We start from the raw sequence: 17,477 nt of genomic DNA, 5'->3' as shown, positions 1-17,477 counted from the left end.
GCCGACGTAAGATCTATACTGAGTGACACACTGTACTGCTGAGAGCAACAAACAACTGTCAGCCAACACACACACACACGCACACATGCACACACACACTGATTAGGATTCATCTTGACCACTTTGGGTGTAAACCCGGACAAATTCAGAAAAACGAGTACTGTTGAACTGGAGCTCCTCTGTTCTGAGTGGCTGTAAATGCACTTTTGTCATCAGCGAGTCACCTTCACCACAACCCTTCCTCTCAGTAGCCCACACACAACAACACCACCACCACACAGGAGAAGCCGCCACAAAAAAAAACTGACTGACTCTCCTCTCCCAAACCGATTTTTTGTTTTTTCCCAAAGGTATCGGAAGGTGGTCTCCAACAACTGCACCAAAGGGGTAAAGGACATGTATACGGCCCGGAAGCAGCAGTGCCCCAACCGGGCCCCCAAAGGCCTGGCTCTGACCACCCGGGAGGACGTCCTCACCGCCAGCCTGGGAACCAACGTCACCTTCCTGGTGCATCTGGACGAGGTGGGCACAGAGCCAAGATGGCTCCCGCTGGATCTCTTCAGAAAGGAAATGGATGCCGGTCGCCGCTGCGGCATAATGAATGACATCGATTTTTTGTTTTAATGCCTCACGCCACACGGGATGAATATCGATGTGCTTGGTATCGATGCGTGAGGGGGGCCTATGGTTCTATGGCGGTATGTATGTGGTCTGCCGTTTTGCAACATTCCGGTAGTCCGCGTCAAGAACGGTTGTCGAGAAGAAATTTAGCAGTTCCGGGGGGCTGCCTCGTAAACGGGAAGTAATCTAATCCACAAAACTATTTTCAAAGTGTGATAGAGTCTTCAGGCCACTCGCCCCCTACGGCCCTGAACTGAGAGAATGAGGAGTATAAGGAGACGTGACAGAGATAAAATGAGTGTGTGTGTGTGTGAGAGAGGGAGAGAGAGAGAGAGTGAGAGAGACGAGACCTCTCGAGACCTTGTTCCAGGGAGTGAGAGTGTGGTCTGGGTATATCCGTTCGCTTCTGCCCACTCCCCAGACGCCGGCCCGAGACGAGTGCACATTAGATCCTGGGCTCCGCTACTTCGAGTGATATTAGAGGGAGGGGAGGGGAGGGGAGGGGAGGGGAGGGGAGGGGAGGGGAGGGGAGGGGAGGGGAGGGGAGGGGAGGGGGAGCTGGTGGCGGCGGCGGAGTTAGCGACGACTGCAATGGCAGTTGGTGTTTTCCCTCAGCTGCAGCTTGGAGGTAAGTGTGTTTCTCCTGGGGCGTCGCCGGGCCCAGTTGTCATATTACCACCGTGATGAGTCGGGGGAAACAAAGCCAGCGTCTTTCATTACAAGAGAGGAAAGATTGTCTGGGTCAGATCGGAGGGAGGGAGGAAGGGATAAGAGCAAAGGGAGACTGGGAAGAACATTTCTCACAGCGTCGGGTCCTCCACATTTGGGAAAATCCTTCTGTCAAATTCAAACTTTAATTTATATTCATGAGGCCTGCAATGGCAGTATTTCTTGGGGAGAGCAAATGAGCCTAAATATTTTATGTGCTGTAGGTACTGTAGAGAGAGGACGGAACCAAGAGAGAGAGGTAAGGAAAAAGAGACATTTCAAAACAGACCGGATGCGATCGCTTGTTGTTTCTGGCTTTATCAGAAGTAACCCAGATTTCACCCTGGATTTTCCCAATCTAGGATTAGCATAATTAGACTGTATTTTTTTGCGGCAGCGGCAAGCAGACAGTTTTCACTCTCTGTCTGGGATTGGGCCGTGTGAAATGGACGAAGGATGACGACAGAGACAGTTTGGTCATTTCTCCATGACGTCTCCCCAGAAAAACCTGCGCAATTATGTTTGGACATTTTGTCTCTGTAAATACAGTTCCCCTTTGTTCACCTGATCTAGTCAGAATAATGCACCACAATCCAACCAAAGGTGACGATGGAACGTCCCAGACACATAGTCTGCCCTCCATGTCGGTACTATAAACCCCCAACAAAACGACATCCCTGTATTTAGCCCGTCTGGGTTTGGTCAGGGTGGACATTCCCCCGGACAAGCCCGCTCCTTGTGTCAGACGACACAGCAGTCCAGTGTCGGCCGAGGCTTCTCACAAAACCTTCTATTGTCATGGAAACAACACCGATGCCCGGTGCCCAGAGAACCAGGCCAGAACGGGCTCGGTTCCCCAAATTCCCTGAGAGACAAACCCAGACAAAGACTGACATTTAGCCAGCAGGGCCTAGTATCAGTCTCAGGCAGATTAGCTGTCCTGACGTGCTGGAGGGTGAATCACAGCTGACGGAGGGCAGACAACACACATGGACAAAAGACTGAGCGACACGAACGCCAGCGTTGAGTGCTAATAGCCTTACGCTTTGGCCCCAAGACGCGCTCACCATCACGGCTTCCTCCGCGACAATACACACACTGTTGCCATTGTTTTCTTTTTTCTAAGCCTCCGGATTCTTTTCTTCTTCTTCTCCTTTCGATTTTTCTTCAAGTTTTAATTTTCCAGGCAAAGTGGCGTGAAATATTCCCAGAGAAGCAGCCACACATGCACAAAAGTGTTGCATGTTTTCACACACCACCGCGCTTGGAAAGAAGCAAAACAGCCAGCAAGGGTATAAACGGAAGGAGGGAAAAACAGGGAGTGAGAGAAGGGAAGAAAGACGACAAATAATGTTTTTTTTTTGCATTTTGTAATTGTGTTTCCCCCCCTCATAATGCTAATGCAGTGTTTCAAATGAAGATCCCAAAAGCAATGCGTTACAATGTGCCACAGGGAAACTGGGAGCTGGCGTTCGCAGGGTTGTGGGGCGGGGGGACCAGAGGGAGGGGGGGGGGGGGTACAGGCACGCATTTGGTCGCCGTGACAGCTGGAGCCACCAACACTTGTGGTTGTGTTGATCCTAGGAAGCACCAGATGTAGACCCCACAGGAATGAGGCACAGACTCATCACACATGCAGGACACACACACACAGACAGTATGAGCAGACACCAGCAGTGACTCACACACACACACACAGTTCTCTCCAAATCTCTCTTTTGGCTAGTCCCGATGGCGTGTGTGTTGGGGAGAATGTCAGTCAGTCCATTGACTCTTGCACCTGCCACCCCGCTGTCTGTCTGCTGATTGCAACCTTGGCTCCACCGTTTCCATGGTCTCATCAAGCTCGCTCTCTCTCCTTCTTTTCTCTCTCTCTCTCTTGTTCTCTCTAGATCTCTTCACTATCTTTTTCCCCTACAATTTTGCCTCGGTGTCTCTTTCTATCCATCTATCTCACCCTCCCTCCTCTTTCAAACCCCACACACGCACACCCACTCCAGCCCACCCACACCACCGGGCCCACCCCACGCTCTCCCGGCGGTGTTGTGTAACACGCCCAGCCCAGGATGCACGCTAATGTTGGAGTGTCACAACAGCAGCTGTTGGACCGTTGACAAAAGCGTAATAGCGATGTTCGCTCGCTCGGCCTGCCCTCTCTCCTATGCGGAGGCACCTGGCGGCTGGGTGGTGGGCGGAGGTTGGGGACGTGACCCTCTCTCTCTCTCTCGCTAGCCACGCTCACACCCGCCACCATCGCACAGACACGCACAGACACAGCCAAACGACGCGCTCCCTGCTCTGCGCCGTGCTAGCGTTGCCAAGTGACAAGTCAAAGATGAAAAAAGTTGTGATGTTTTTCGAACATTGGTTCTCTAGCCCCCTTAATTAGCATGACTTGTTTTATGGTCAGTACATCGCAGCAGCTCAATGTTGCTGTAAAGGTTAAAACTAATGAAACACACAGGCTGGTGCGTCGGTTTATTTGTAGAGAGCTTCAATGGGTTTGTTATCGAGGTTCGGAAAGTCTGAAAAAGTTTCAGTTGTGGGTTCCCCACAGCGCACTTTAATGGTAGTGTGTTTTTTTTCCTCTGGGTTGTGTGGTTCTGCACAGGGGGACTCGATGAGGACGAACATCCAGCTGGACTTTGGGGACGGCACGGCTGTGTCCTACTCCAACCTGAGCTGGACCGAGGACGGGATCCGACACGTGTACAAGTCGGCGGGGATATTCCGCGTCACCGCCCTAGCGGAGAACACGCTGGGCTACGACAGCACCACCCTCTTCCTGCACGTTACATGTAGGCCTATGTCACACTTGTAAAACTGGGTTAAATCTGCAGTCTTGTTTTACCGTTGAGGAACCTTCCTCTGTGTTGATTTGTTGTTTGATGTTTATTTGTGGCAACAACGACAAAACATCTACACTAAAACATCAATGGATATGGCATAATAGGCTGAAAGCAATCTAGAAGCATTTTTGGCATTTACCTCTTGTACTTTCTTGCTGAGAAAGGAGTCCTTTTCCAGTACGAAAGCACTCAAGGGCTTGCTAGACAGTTACTGTACCACAAAATGTCAATTCATGTTTTACTAAGACTTATCCCCTTAGTGTAAATCCTAGAATCTAGGTCGGACGAAGCAGATTATTTAAGCCCTACTACATATCTCAACAAATTAGCCGCGCTCCCAGAACTGTCACTGAAAAGTGTCAGCTGAAGGTGAAGCACATTTCCCCAGCCTGCTAGAGAGCCACACGCAACACTACACCAACACACACTGACTCTCCTTTCAGCTTGTAATGAACCAGCGGGAAAAGTGTCACGTTAATAACACCTCCGAATCCAACACGGCCTGTATTAAAAACCCTTCATGGAATTACGCTATAGCTCTTTGCGGCTCAGTGGTTGAATTGGCCTCTCGTCTCTTGATTTCCAGAGCCAGACTTTTTTTTTCTCCAATTTGTAAGGTGCCATTTAAATGATTTCTCTTGTCGCTAGGCTTCTTTCAATCAGTGCACTTTGATATTTCGATAGTGGTGATGCTCACGTCGGTTTTCACCGTGGTAGGCTACTCTGTGTTGGAAGGTAATGGAGGAGAGAGAGAGAGAGAGAGAGAGAGAGAGAGAGAGAGAGGGTGCAGGTGAGGCTGTCAGTGCCGTGCCAAACACGACTCCCGATTTCCCAGCTGAACATTTATAACTCCAAACACAGTTTAGAGAGCTTGCTCAAATGAGTCAGAAAAACGCGCCCGCACACACACACACAGACACACAAACAGACCCGCCACACTTGCACACACAGGCTTAGAGAACACACACACAGACACACACGTATAAGCACGCACATTCCTACACCCCCACACACAGACACACACGTATAAGCACGCACATTCCTACACCCCCACACACACACACACACTCACACACACGGAGTGACTAACAGAACCTACACCAGAAAGCCCAGATATAAAGCTTAGTTCCGGTGGAAGAGGATAGACGAGGACTGGAGCTATGGGAAACCAGGTTGAGACCTTGCCAGGCCGTCGAGTCACACAACCTTTAACCGAAGTTTGGCCCAGAAAAACATGGTTTTACATCTGTCGGCTGTGGGAAACTTTACCCTTGGGATTACTGTAATGCCACCAATGGCTCAGTCAGCTTCCCTTTCTTTCTCCACGGGGAGTCTTGACACATTACTCACTCAGCTATCACGCTAGGAACATGATCACCTCGACGTGGCTTTTGTTTGAGAGACGTTTACCAATGTGGAACAGGTGCTGTGGCCTACTTCTTTTTTTGTGACGTACATTGCATAAATATGTTGGGATGTTAATCTCTACTTTGGCATTCGTACTAGAAATTGTCGTTACGTCTCGTCCCAGTTGAGGTAAACTCAAATCGAGTCATCGTCTAGCCAACTTCCTCAAGCAAATGTTTATTTTTTTATTATACATGTTCTTGGACTCAGTTTAAACAGTGTTTTGTGGTTGTGGTTGTGGTCAGGCCCCGTGGAGCATGTCCAGCTGCTGGCTCCTTTTGTGGTCATCAAGAACAAGGAGGTGAACCTGACCGCTGTGGTTTGGCCCAGCCACTCTCGAACCATCACCTTCTTCTGGTGGCTGGGGAACAACACCGAGGTATATATGGTGGTGCCAGACCGCGCATACTGTCGTAGGAATAGTCTTGTTTTAAGATGATGATAGTATTCATGGCTGTGAATAGAAGCTGTTAAAAAAAAAAAACTGTAAAAACTGTAAAAGAAAATAATAAAAAAAACATGTTATAGCTATACAGTTATTAATGGCTATTAATCTGATGTTATGAATGATGTAAAAAGGTTATGAATCGATATCACAAGGGAATCAAGACTTGTTAAATCCTGTCTGTTGTCCCCCCCAGCCTGTGATAACGCTGGAGGGAAGCATCTCGCACACCTTCACCAGCGAGGGGATGAACACGGTCACAGTCCAGGTGTCGTCTGCCAGCTCCATACTGCAGGACAGCAAGACCATCGCAGTCCAAGGTGACCAACCACCACTTCCAGCACACTGTACACGGCAATTAGGGAAAACAGCCGGCAACCCCCGTTTGATCACGAAAGCTGCAAAGTCGAGACAGTTTTGAATGCTTTGCCGTATGGCGGGCTGTGTGTCAGAGCTCTTCATAAACTTGTCATAATCATGGTTGGATGTTTTCTGCCTCGAGTTGAAGTCTCATAGGAATTGTTCCACAATAGAGGTAAATGACTGTGGGCAACAACAACTAAAAACGCTAGTTGAGAAGAACTTTCCTGTGTGTCAGACTGACTTAATAGGTGTCTCTCCCTCCCCTCTCCTTGACAGAGTTCTTCAAATCGCTGCTTTTATCTTTCTCCCCTAATCTGGACGAGTACAACCCTGACATCGGCGAGTGGAGACAGGATGTGGGGAGAGTAATTAAAAAGGCTCTGCTCCAAGTAAGTGTGAATTTAGTTATTTCTCTCTCCGCCACTTTCTCTTCATCTCTGTTTCTGTATATTTTCCTCTCTCTTGCTGTCACTCTTTCTATCTGTGTCTCTCAATCTCTCAGCTCTCTCTTTCTCCTCACAGTCCCCTGTCCCCTTCCCTCATTCTCACATTCCCTTTTAGTTTGCCCCCCCGCCACTCCACTCTCCACTCTCTCTCCTGCTGCTTCTCCCGTTCTCTCTTTTCCGTGTCTCTCCTCCCCCTCGTCTTCTTTCTCTCCGCTCCTCCACTCCTCTCCATGCAGCGTTCGCCCTCAGGCTGTCCTGTGATTCGTTATCACACAGGTGCACCCCTCCCTCCCTCCCCCACTTCCCTCCCCAGAGACAGACTGATGAGCCCTAATGCCATATTTTCACAAGTCCACAATGATATGCTCACCGAATTAACTGAAAATGGGATCCTGTCTGCGGTGGCATCGTGTGTGTGGACAGTGGGTGTTGTTTGGATGTGTGTGTGTGTGTGTGTGTGTGTGTGTGTGGGGAGGGGGGGAGAGTATTGTTGTGTGTGTGCATGCAGGAGGATGACTGTCCTGGTGTGCAACACGTGGGCTCACCTACCTTCTGCTGCTAGCATTTAGCACGCGGTCATCTCCTCTCATGACCATAGAATGTTGAGAAGGGGAGCTGAAGTCCATGGGTTTGCAATAAGGGTGACACATACGGGGTCAGGGTCCTGCGATGAAGAAACCTGAGCTATTCATTGCGTGCCGACCACATTTCTGTGACAAAAAAGCTCAGCCCCGCCACACATGCCTCGCATAGAACTACCGCTTCGGGTTTGCCTCGGGTTCCTGTAGCTCTGCAAGGGCATCGTAGGAAAACCTCCTCCCTTAACTCCCTCTCCACCTCGCTCTCTTGTTCTGCCTACTGTCTGTCTGATCACTAGTATGTCATATGTCATCATATGTCACCACGTTCCGGTTTCTTTCTCTCTCAGACGTCCTCGTTTTCGCCCCCCTTTTCAACCTCTCGCTGTAGATGACAACCCACGTCAAGATCCATTCATTCCGCGAGGTCGCTTTCGAAATTCCAGTTAGTATCGGAAACAAAAGGCTGCGATATGAAGGCGTTTGAGCAGCTCTCGGACAACACAACAGGATAGATGAGTGGGGCTTTCCTTTACAATTAAAGTCAAGGTCCATTTAGCTGTGGCGTCCCTCCATCGCAGATGGTGAATACTAAGTGGTCAGAGCCACTCTCTTCGTCCTGGCTGTACCCAGACAGAGCTCTGAATGGAACTTTACTGATTTGTTTCTCCTCTCAGTGTGTGTGTGTGTGTGTGTGTGTGGAGAAAGTAGGTGTGTGTGCATGTGACTCCTACCTCTGTGTAAAAAGACAGTCCTTTCAAACCAACTCAAGACAGTAAATAGCAGCAAATCCATGTAATATCCTAAGTTCATGTGCCCCCTCCCCCCCCCACCCCCCCACACACACACATACTGTTTCTCTTGGTAGTTAATGCAGTCTCAGTCAATCTCAGCATGGCCATCCGCCATCCTCTTCCACACAGAAGTTTACATTGGAGAGAGCTCTGTAAACTTCTTATGTCCTTGACTCAGTTCCTTTATCCGCGATCATCTTACCCTGTTTTGTCAGGTGTGATGTTAGGAAATTGCATTAGGGAAAGTGAAGGCGAAGATAAAACACCCCGTATCGTGACAGATATGAAAATATCCGTCCTCGAAAGTCGGCTGTTTACTGCAAAGATGCTCAGTTTCATCTGATTATTTGAGTTTTGCCGCACAGTCAGATTGCTAGGAGACTCCAAAGCCCTATTCACTTTAAATATGAAACCCAGAGAACCTAAAGTATGCAGAACACTTCAGAAGTGTTGCCAGTTTCACCCCATCACCGACTCACCTGCTACCCCCGGCTAACCCCAATTTGATTATTCAATCCAGCAATGAGTTTGGAGGGCATTAAACCCGACGCTCTCAAGCAGCCAGCCAGAAGGCTTTTTAAAGTAATGAATGATTGCAATGAGAACAAACATGGTCTGAGTGTATTGATTTTCGAAGGGACTATTGCCTCTTTCTCCCCCTTCCTCCACCATATCCACTCCCCTCCTTCCCCCTTTCTTCCCTCCCTCCTCCTTCTTCTTTCTCTCTGCCCACAAATGGCTCCCTGCTTATTCCTACTCTTCTTTCCTCCACTCTTTATTCGCCCCCTACTTTTGCTTTCTCATAAAGTGATTTCTGGGCACGGTCATTGATTGGCTTTGAGTGTACCCAGTGTTTTGTCCGCGTTGCCGTAGAGACCTGGACACATCAGAGGCTGTAACGTGGAGACTGGTGCTGGGGCTGGAGCCCTGGCAGCCTGGGGTGTCTGAAAAGGTTAAAGGTCATGAAGAAAACGGTTTGACAGTGGTTGTTTGGAATGCTAAGAGAGGAGGCATTCTCCCCATCAGGACGGAAAATTTACCCATTCTAAAAAGTAGACCGTTTGGATTGATATGACAGACCTGTTAAGGGCACTTAAGTGTCGAATCCGTCACATACACATAACATGAGTATGTCTAAGCGATTAAGGGGCATGAAAAATATAAGGTTTGTCGGTCCCCACATTTCTAACCAACATTCAACAAAACAATCGAGTAAAAATACGTCATCGTTCTAACATCATATAAGTCACTGCGTCAACATCTAGATAGGTCGCTGGGTCAAACATCTGCCTGTATATGTCGCCGTGCCAACACTGTCCCTCTATACGGAGCCCCCCTGGCATGCCTCCTACCTTCTCTCTGGTCGTCCCCTGTCCCAGGTGTCAGAGTTCCCGGAGGAGCAGCTGCTGGTGGCAGTGTTCCCCGGGGTTCCCACAGCGGCCGAGCTCTTCCTGTTACCACAGAAGAACCAATCAGAGAGCAGGAAAAAGAGCGAGGAGGAGCTGGAGAAGGTAAGGACTTTGATTGCCGCCGCACACGTTATATTTTGTTTTAGTCAAATTTCGTATTTTTATTATATTCGTAATGAGTGGTGGTGCAAAAATAGAAATCGCCTTCTGGAATTGAGCTGAGATCTGAGGCAGAATTGTGGAATAAGTGTACTATAGTATTAGTGAAATAGTATATTATAAAACAGTGTATAATAGAATACTTTTGGCTCTGTAATGATTATTTTATTCTTTTGAACAGATATCTGAGATTCTTGTCAGTGCTCTCAATCAAAACCTGGTGGAGTTTGAGCTGAAGCCAGGAGCGAGAGTTATAGTTTACATCACACAGTTAACATTGGGTGAGTGCCACATTTCAGCTTTTCTCTATTAATATATTATAATATAATAACATATTTTTCTAGGATATATATTAACTCTACTTCCCATTTTTCTAATGTGATTCGGCACCATTTTTTAACAAGTCGGTTTACTAAAAACCTTTACTGTGGTGATCAGATTTTGATTAAATTAACTTTTGCCCGGCAATTAAATTTCATGCAAGACTGCCACTGTCTTGAGCCCAGGAACATTTGGGAGTGAAGGAAGGGGTTTCTTTTTAAGTGGTGCTACTTGAGACTAGGGATCTTTTATATCTGCTCTGAAGAGGCAAACATCTGTTCGGTGGCTTTTACAGCCATCCAACCACAAAATGAGTGTTAGACTGAGGATAATTATGTTGATTATTTAGTCCTTGAGAAAAAAGAAGGTTTGGTTAAAAACATCATTGTGCAGAATTCTGAATCGCCTGGAAAAAAGAAACGACATAGCGGTGTCGTTTGAGAGCTGTATCCATACTGGATGAATAAATTACTACTTGCTGCAATTGAAGAAGTTTTCAGACATCCCCAAAACGACTAAAGCTCTCACTTGTAATGGAAAATGCTCCTTGTTACGAGTATTTAATCAATTCACAGCTTGAACCATTGCCTTGATTTTTATGTTTTCCCCAAAACGACGACTTTGTGAATAGAGGTATATTTTCCACCAAACCACGACTTGTCATGGCTGAATCTTAGAATGGGCAGAGAAGGAGGTTTGGTCATTTGTTTCGTGCCGAGGTAGTAGAGTTGAAAAGTTGACAGGTCTTAGTGTATAGCCTTGGCAGTTTCCATTAGGCTTCCAATCCCTGGGAGAACATAGACTAGATTTTGCTGTCTCTGGCTCTAAGCACTAGGTATAGCCACTGTCTGGGAGTGTTCTGAAGCGCTGCATACAGCACTGTGTGCTAGGGTGTTATTGCAGCCGCTGAGCTGCATCTCTCTTCAAACTCCAGCCTGGAAAAGGTCTGAATAGCCTTCAAGGTGCTCCAGTAAAGGTCACAAACGTCAACAAGGCTCCCCTCTTAAAACTGTGTAGCTGGTCCTGGAGAAATAAGTAGAATGTAGAAAAATACAGCGTGTGCCAGCTATCTTCAATCATTTATTAATTTCCTTTCATTCAAGTGTTCAGGGTACCTCAGGGGAAGAGAGGGAAATAAGGTGTGTGGCATGCAATCTGAAGAAAGAAATATACTTTGTTAAGTACTTTTTGTTTCTACTGCTAGTGTGAGATAGTATTGGTTGTTCAAAATAGAGTGCTTCTTTTACCATCATAGTGTTTACCTTTCTTCTTTGAATATTATTATTGCCTTTGCTTGCTTTAAACAGGTGGCTTTTAGTTTATAAACCCAACCATTAGGAAAAGCAATTTCATGCTGCAATGGTCTTAAAAGATTTTGGATATATTAAAAAGCTAGGATGGTTCTCATCTCCCAATCTATTCACTGTCCATATTGTAGCTGTATCTGTTCATCTCGGGATATATTTGCTTTTTGCAGTCATCCATTAGAAAAGACATACTGTTGGAGAGCCAGCCTTGTAGATAAACAGAGATAAAATCCTTGAGAAGGTGTACGCGCTGTTGTTATGGAAAGTTTTTTTTGATTAGGTCACAACTTGACTCAACAGTATGATCCTGAAACAAAGCATTTTTTTTGCTACATTGTCAACCTTTTCATTAGCCGATAATTCAACTTGAATTTAACTAATTCCACTGAGAATTGTATTGGAAAATAAAGAGGTTTTGTAAGCATGCCATTTACATTACTTCATATATAGCAGATCCCTTTATGCAAACTGACGTACAAACAATGTAAACCCTGTATTAACCTCAGCAGATGACTCATAACGAGAAGTGCACAGTTCTACCAGTATCACAGCAGTTAGCGCCAAGGAATGATCTGCATTCAACAATATATAGTGCAAAAAACACCATCATCTCTTAGAATATCAAGACTGCATAATTTCACAAAGTTTTTTTTCTCTCACTGAATTGATGTATTACATAGGATACATCCATCCATTTCGAACACCTCGAACAGCCCCGGGTTTGTGTAGAGTTGTCTAGTCATAACGGATCCAGCATACATGTGTGGAATGTTGAGCACTGTTCTGAACCGGACTGTTCTTCCACAGCACCCTTGGTGGATTCCAGCCCCAGACACAGCAGCTCTGCCATGCTGATGCTGCTGTCTGTGGTCTTCCTGGGGCTTGCTGTCTTTCTGATCTACAAGTTCAAGAGGTAGTGCCCCTGCATGATTGTGTCTGGTTGCCCAGCACATATGTAATCGTCTTATATCTAATATCTGCAACATCGCGATAACCGGTTGTTGAATATTAATTTGCCACTTGCTGCTCGGGTCTGTATCAATCAATGACGGACAAATTACTTGTTTTTGAAATATTAATTTCGCATTTTCACATAGACTTTCGCAAAACTGATTTTAATCATGATCAGAATGCACAAGGCACATGTGTGAACCTAGTGATTAAATGTTCAGAAAAGCGATCATTAAATTGGTTAGTATGCTGTTCCTGTGCATCAGCTGCAAGATACTGAATAATTAATACCGGCTCAAAATGATTCTTGTGAAAAAAGTCTGGGAAATGGCAACATTATCATCAATTATGAATATGGGAAATTTCCCATTAGTCCTGAAGAGGATGCATTTTCATTGAAATGTCACAGTTGGCAAGGCAAAACAATTAGATTAACAACATTTTCAGCTATTTGAAATAAATTGGAGATCAGCTGAAAAAAGACACATATTTCCTATCATAAATAAATGGTGAATAGACTTATATTCTCTGAAAACTATATATTTTTTATCATTTAATGTATAATTGAGAAGTTGAAGCTAATATCTCCTGGAACATGTTGAGAAAACAGCATGTTCCTGTCTGGCTAGTCTCAAACTGAGACCAGCTCATTTAATGCATTTTATTATAGTTTCATGACAAAATTAAGTTTGACGTACAAACTTCATAGGATATGACATGCATCTCACCAACCTACTGTAGCCTGAAAGACAAGATGGGTTTCTATTCACTTCATAGAAAAATCCCCTGGATTAACATTTATGCGGAGGTGAACCAGGAGAAGGAACAGGAGATGATTGGCTCAGTCGGTCAGAACGACAGCACGCCTAAAATCACCCTGAGCGAGTTCTCGACGGCCAAAGAACTCATGGAGAAAGATCTAGACGCAAGGGTCAAACGTAAGTCCAGCTTCTAACTAACTTTTTTTTGCCATTCCCCAAAAAACAACAAGCAACCCAACGAGTCAACAACTAATTTCCCAAACATTAAACAACTTCAAATGTTCTAACAAGATGTGGTTTTGAATCCTCCTTCAGTAATGACCACATGGCACACCATCTCTAATATGTTTAGTTGCTGAGCAAGTTGTAAAGCAGTGTGGCGGCTGAATAACTCTAACTGCGTCCTCAGGGGGAGTCGGGAACGCCTATGAGAGCACAAGAGAGATTCCAAACTGTACCAGTGTGTAAATCAAAGGAACGTGACAACATGTACAGAGAAGAAGTATTGCAATTTTGGGGGGTGACCTTCTTTCTCACTTTCTCTTTCTCTCTTTTGCTTTTCTTTTCTTTTTGTAATTTTCCAAACACAGTTGATGTTAATAGTTTTCTAAACAAGCTCATTTGTACAGTTTTGCATGGGTGTCTTGTTCAATAGCATCCATGCGGTGAACCTAAATTCACTCCGAGATAGTTGTAATTACACGCTAAACTTAAAAATTAAGTTTTGCGGAAGTACGAGCCACATGCATAATTTGGTTTGCAAAAGCAATTATCTGTTTGTTTTTTCTCGCCTTCATTTTTGGAGTTCTTGTCTTTAACAACCCTTACGAGAAAGGTTATGTACAATTTGTTGAAAGTTTTTCAAAAAGGTACCGTTTGTGTCTATGTTATAGACCATCATGTCTGAGTCTATGATCAAACAGGGAATATTATCGAAATGTACAATATTATCTTTAGTTCTGTTTTCTCTGTATATACTATACTGTATGTATACTTGATTTCACATGCTTATAGTAAAAGTACAACACAGTGACAGGGGAGCTGATGTGCGCTGGTGTCAGTTTTATGGAGCGTGTGTTTAAAAAGACAGATATTACTTAAAACAACTTGATTTGTTTTTACGCGGTCCTTGACTTGTGCATGTTCTTATCGAGGACACGATTTCTGTGTTGTAGATAAAGTGTTGTAAATAGTTATTTTCTATTCATTCATCAAAAGAGCTCTAATCATTTTTACATCCAGTACAGTATAGATTTTCTCTACCTTTCATGGCGTTAATTTATAACAGAATATGTCACAACACAAAGGGTTTGTCTATTTTGAAATGCAGACGTTTGTGAATACATAATTAAATACAAATATATTTATCAAAATTGAATTAGACACTGTTGATGAGACAGAAAGAGATGCATCGCGATAGTTAAACCCTGTGTGTAAAGGACTATTTACCACCCAACATCATGGGAGTATTTCAGTTTTTTGCCCTTTGAATACTTAAAGGTTTGAATAACCCTGATGAGAGAATTGCTCGAAATGCCTGTTATGATATACTGATCAACTACCAGAGTGATTCTGCCACTTTCAGTGAATGAGGAGGGACTTTTATAACAAGATCGAACTTGTACGCTTCAGTAAGAGGGACAAGTATCTTGTGGTCTGTTTGTTCCCTGCATCCTGTATTCCGCTTGCATCAGCTCATGGAGTATTTTATCTCTGTTAAAGTATTAACTCTCATAGAGTTCCCTGGTTACCTACCAGTCCCAATCTGGAGGCTTCAAACATATTATACTGTACGTCAAACAAACAAACAAACTTCCAGGGTCAACTTTAGTGCCACTGATCTGATGAGATAACAGCATACAAATCAAATGCGCCGGTTGGCAATTCATCGTCAAAAAATAAAGGAAATGAAAAGAAAGAGATTCAAAGATGGTGTGTACACTCAAAAATATTGACGTTGAGGGATGTGTATAGCTCATTGGTAGAGCGTTTGACCTGAAATCAAAAGGTTGCGAGTTCAAATCCCCCATTGTAAAATGTTTGGATAAAATTGCTATGTATTCAAGTTATATGCATGAATACATATAACCCTAACATGGCAGAACAGCTGCTGTACCTCCTCATTGTCACGTTCATTTCACTTGCAATTGTTCACTCATGTTTCAACTACACTCCCCTGGCAAAATAGGACGTGGTGTTCCTCATTGCTGTGCAGCTTCAATCCCTAAAATCCCTGCTCCCTAAAAGCAGAAAAAACAACTGCCAGCCAGTCGCACTGAGCTTCAATGTGAGAGTCGGTCTCCTTTCAGCAGGTGTAGCCAGTCTGACAATAAGCAGCAGAAAGGTGGATGGTTAAGCAGCAAAATACCCCATGTCGAGATATCCCACAATCCCGTGCTGAAGTCAGCATGTAAGTGCAGCCTCAGGAGAAGGATAGAAGGACTATCAGGAGGGAAACTGAGAGAATGCGATACGAGAGAGTGAGCAGCCATTTAGGAAAGAATATCCCACTGTACTCTGGGTGAATGTAGAGCCGTAAAGTTGCGTCGAAGTCCTGCTGAAAACACGATACCTGTCCGCGGATATTTTGTTTGTGATACAACAAAGCCTGGCAGGCTCTCTTTCACCCACAGAGTTTGATTCCTGTCCCCAATGCTAAAAGAAAATACCAAAGCCTTTTTGTTTTGTTGGCTGGTAATTGCATCATGTCCTCCACTCTATCCCCTTCTGCTTTTGTTTACAACTCATCTTGATGTTCGCAGTGTCACACCAGCTTTGTTCTTCCACTTATTAGCGGAACAGGATTAGTGGCAGATAAGGAGACATTAGTATGTCGTCCTTTTGTCATTTTTCGCCACAGGCGTAACCATGGAGCCAGAGAAAAGCCCTGTCTAAGGTCAATCAGAGTTCATCTACATCTATAACTCTTACATTTCTCCGCCAGGCCTTTTGAGCAGAGATGAATGTACGACCATTATACCGGGAGAACATTTACATCCATCCCATAATGCCTTGCAGCTTCTGTCGCTAAGCTAAGAACCATGCGTCTGCATGTTCTGACATTGATCATGAGTTGGGACATTCCTTCAGACAACCTTGAGTTAAACCCCAACTGAAATAAGGGTTTTAATTCTGAAAGCACTGGATTATAAGAAAAGATAAAGGAAAGAGATTTCGATCCATGAGTTGTTTCATTTGAATAGATTCTATGTTTTTCTCATTTCAGCTTATGTAGCTTTTGTTATTTTAACGCTCCCCATCTGAACTTGTTTTGATGGTTTCACAGCATTTTATATAATGTTCCTTGTTTATCAATGGAATCGTTTGTATCTGAATTATTATTAAATATCAAGACTTTAAAGAAGCGATTGAGAAGTCTTTGTATCTACGTTGTTTTCAAGGGCAAACTGTTGTAATACTCTTCATCGCACAAAAGCTACAAATGCATGCATCATCTGTAATGTTCTGTTTCATCTTTATTTCAATATTTCTACAGTAAAGATACTGTCATTTTGAAATTGTTTCAAATAAATGTATTTTTGTACATCAAAGCACTTTTGTCTTTGTACCTTAACTCTGGGAGCTGGGAATTGAGGTTATTTTCCGTACTGTGTTGGTGTGTATGTTTGTGTTTCTCCATAATTCCATCCCCTAAAAGGCCATCGTTCTCCAAGAGTTGAAAATCAATGCAAATCTCTCACACATTTACTCCGAAACGCCCGTCGCCCCCACTCCTGTCTCCTACAGTTATTAACGAGCAAAAACATCACTTCACCCGACCTCCTGACAGTGTACAGTGACTAAACGACTCCTGATCCATTACAGCAGCTTCGGGCAAAACACTGAGTATTCAGCAGCGTAGCCCGGAGCCAGAGTGGAGCCAAGGCTGTCCCCAACACCGTGTTGGTGCATGCAGACAGCCGTTGTTCCTGCAGAGACTGCTCACATCAGAGGGCTGGGAGTGGGTTGTCTCTCTGTCTACACCAAGCCCTGTTCAGAATACATAACCAGTTCAGGACCCATTAAAAGGCTGGGTGTATCCCTTGTGATGATGTTGTCATTAACAAGGCAGCTGCAAATCCTACAGCCAGAGAGGATATGTACTGTAGGTTTTGGTCAGTGATATGTGCGGTTTATGGTTCTTATGACTAACTTATGACTAACTCATTCTGATAATCCTACATAGTACATTGACATACATACATGCTTGCATACATACATACAGTGCCCTCCAAAAGTATTGGAACAGTGAGGCGAATTCCTTTATTTTTGCTGTAGACTGAAAACATTTGGGCTTGACATCAAATAATGAACGTGAGACCAGAGATCAACGTTTCAGCTTTTATTTCCAGGTATTT

General features: G+C 44.6%; 1 protein-coding gene across 1 annotated transcript in view; it reads left to right on the top strand.

Moving 5' to 3' along the window:
• Positions 1-16,612, top strand: part of sorcs3 (sortilin related VPS10 domain containing receptor 3) — a 35,670-nt gene extending 19,058 nt beyond the window's left edge. Inside the window, exons 15-24 of the mRNA XM_047044244.1 lie at positions 351-522; positions 3,941-4,127; positions 5,831-5,964; positions 6,227-6,350; positions 6,670-6,782; positions 9,591-9,722; positions 9,961-10,060; positions 12,215-12,320; positions 13,136-13,296; positions 13,529-16,612. Of these exons, the coding sequence (XP_046900200.1) occupies positions 351-522; positions 3,941-4,127; positions 5,831-5,964; positions 6,227-6,350; positions 6,670-6,782; positions 9,591-9,722; positions 9,961-10,060; positions 12,215-12,320; positions 13,136-13,296; positions 13,529-13,587 (1,288 nt within the window). The 3' untranslated portion in view covers positions 13,588-16,612. The remainder of the gene's footprint in view (positions 1-350; positions 523-3,940; positions 4,128-5,830; positions 5,965-6,226; positions 6,351-6,669; positions 6,783-9,590; positions 9,723-9,960; positions 10,061-12,214; positions 12,321-13,135; positions 13,297-13,528) is intronic.
• Positions 16,613-17,477: the final 865 nt, after the last annotated feature.

The sequence above is a fragment of the Hypomesus transpacificus genome, chromosome 21, assembly GCF_021917145.1.
Source record: "Hypomesus transpacificus isolate Combined female chromosome 21, fHypTra1, whole genome shotgun sequence".
Lineage (NCBI taxonomy): Eukaryota > Metazoa > Chordata > Actinopteri > Osmeriformes > Osmeridae > Hypomesus > Hypomesus transpacificus.
Note: the sequence above shows the minus strand (reverse complement) of the source record. Positions and strands in the feature narration are given on the sequence as shown.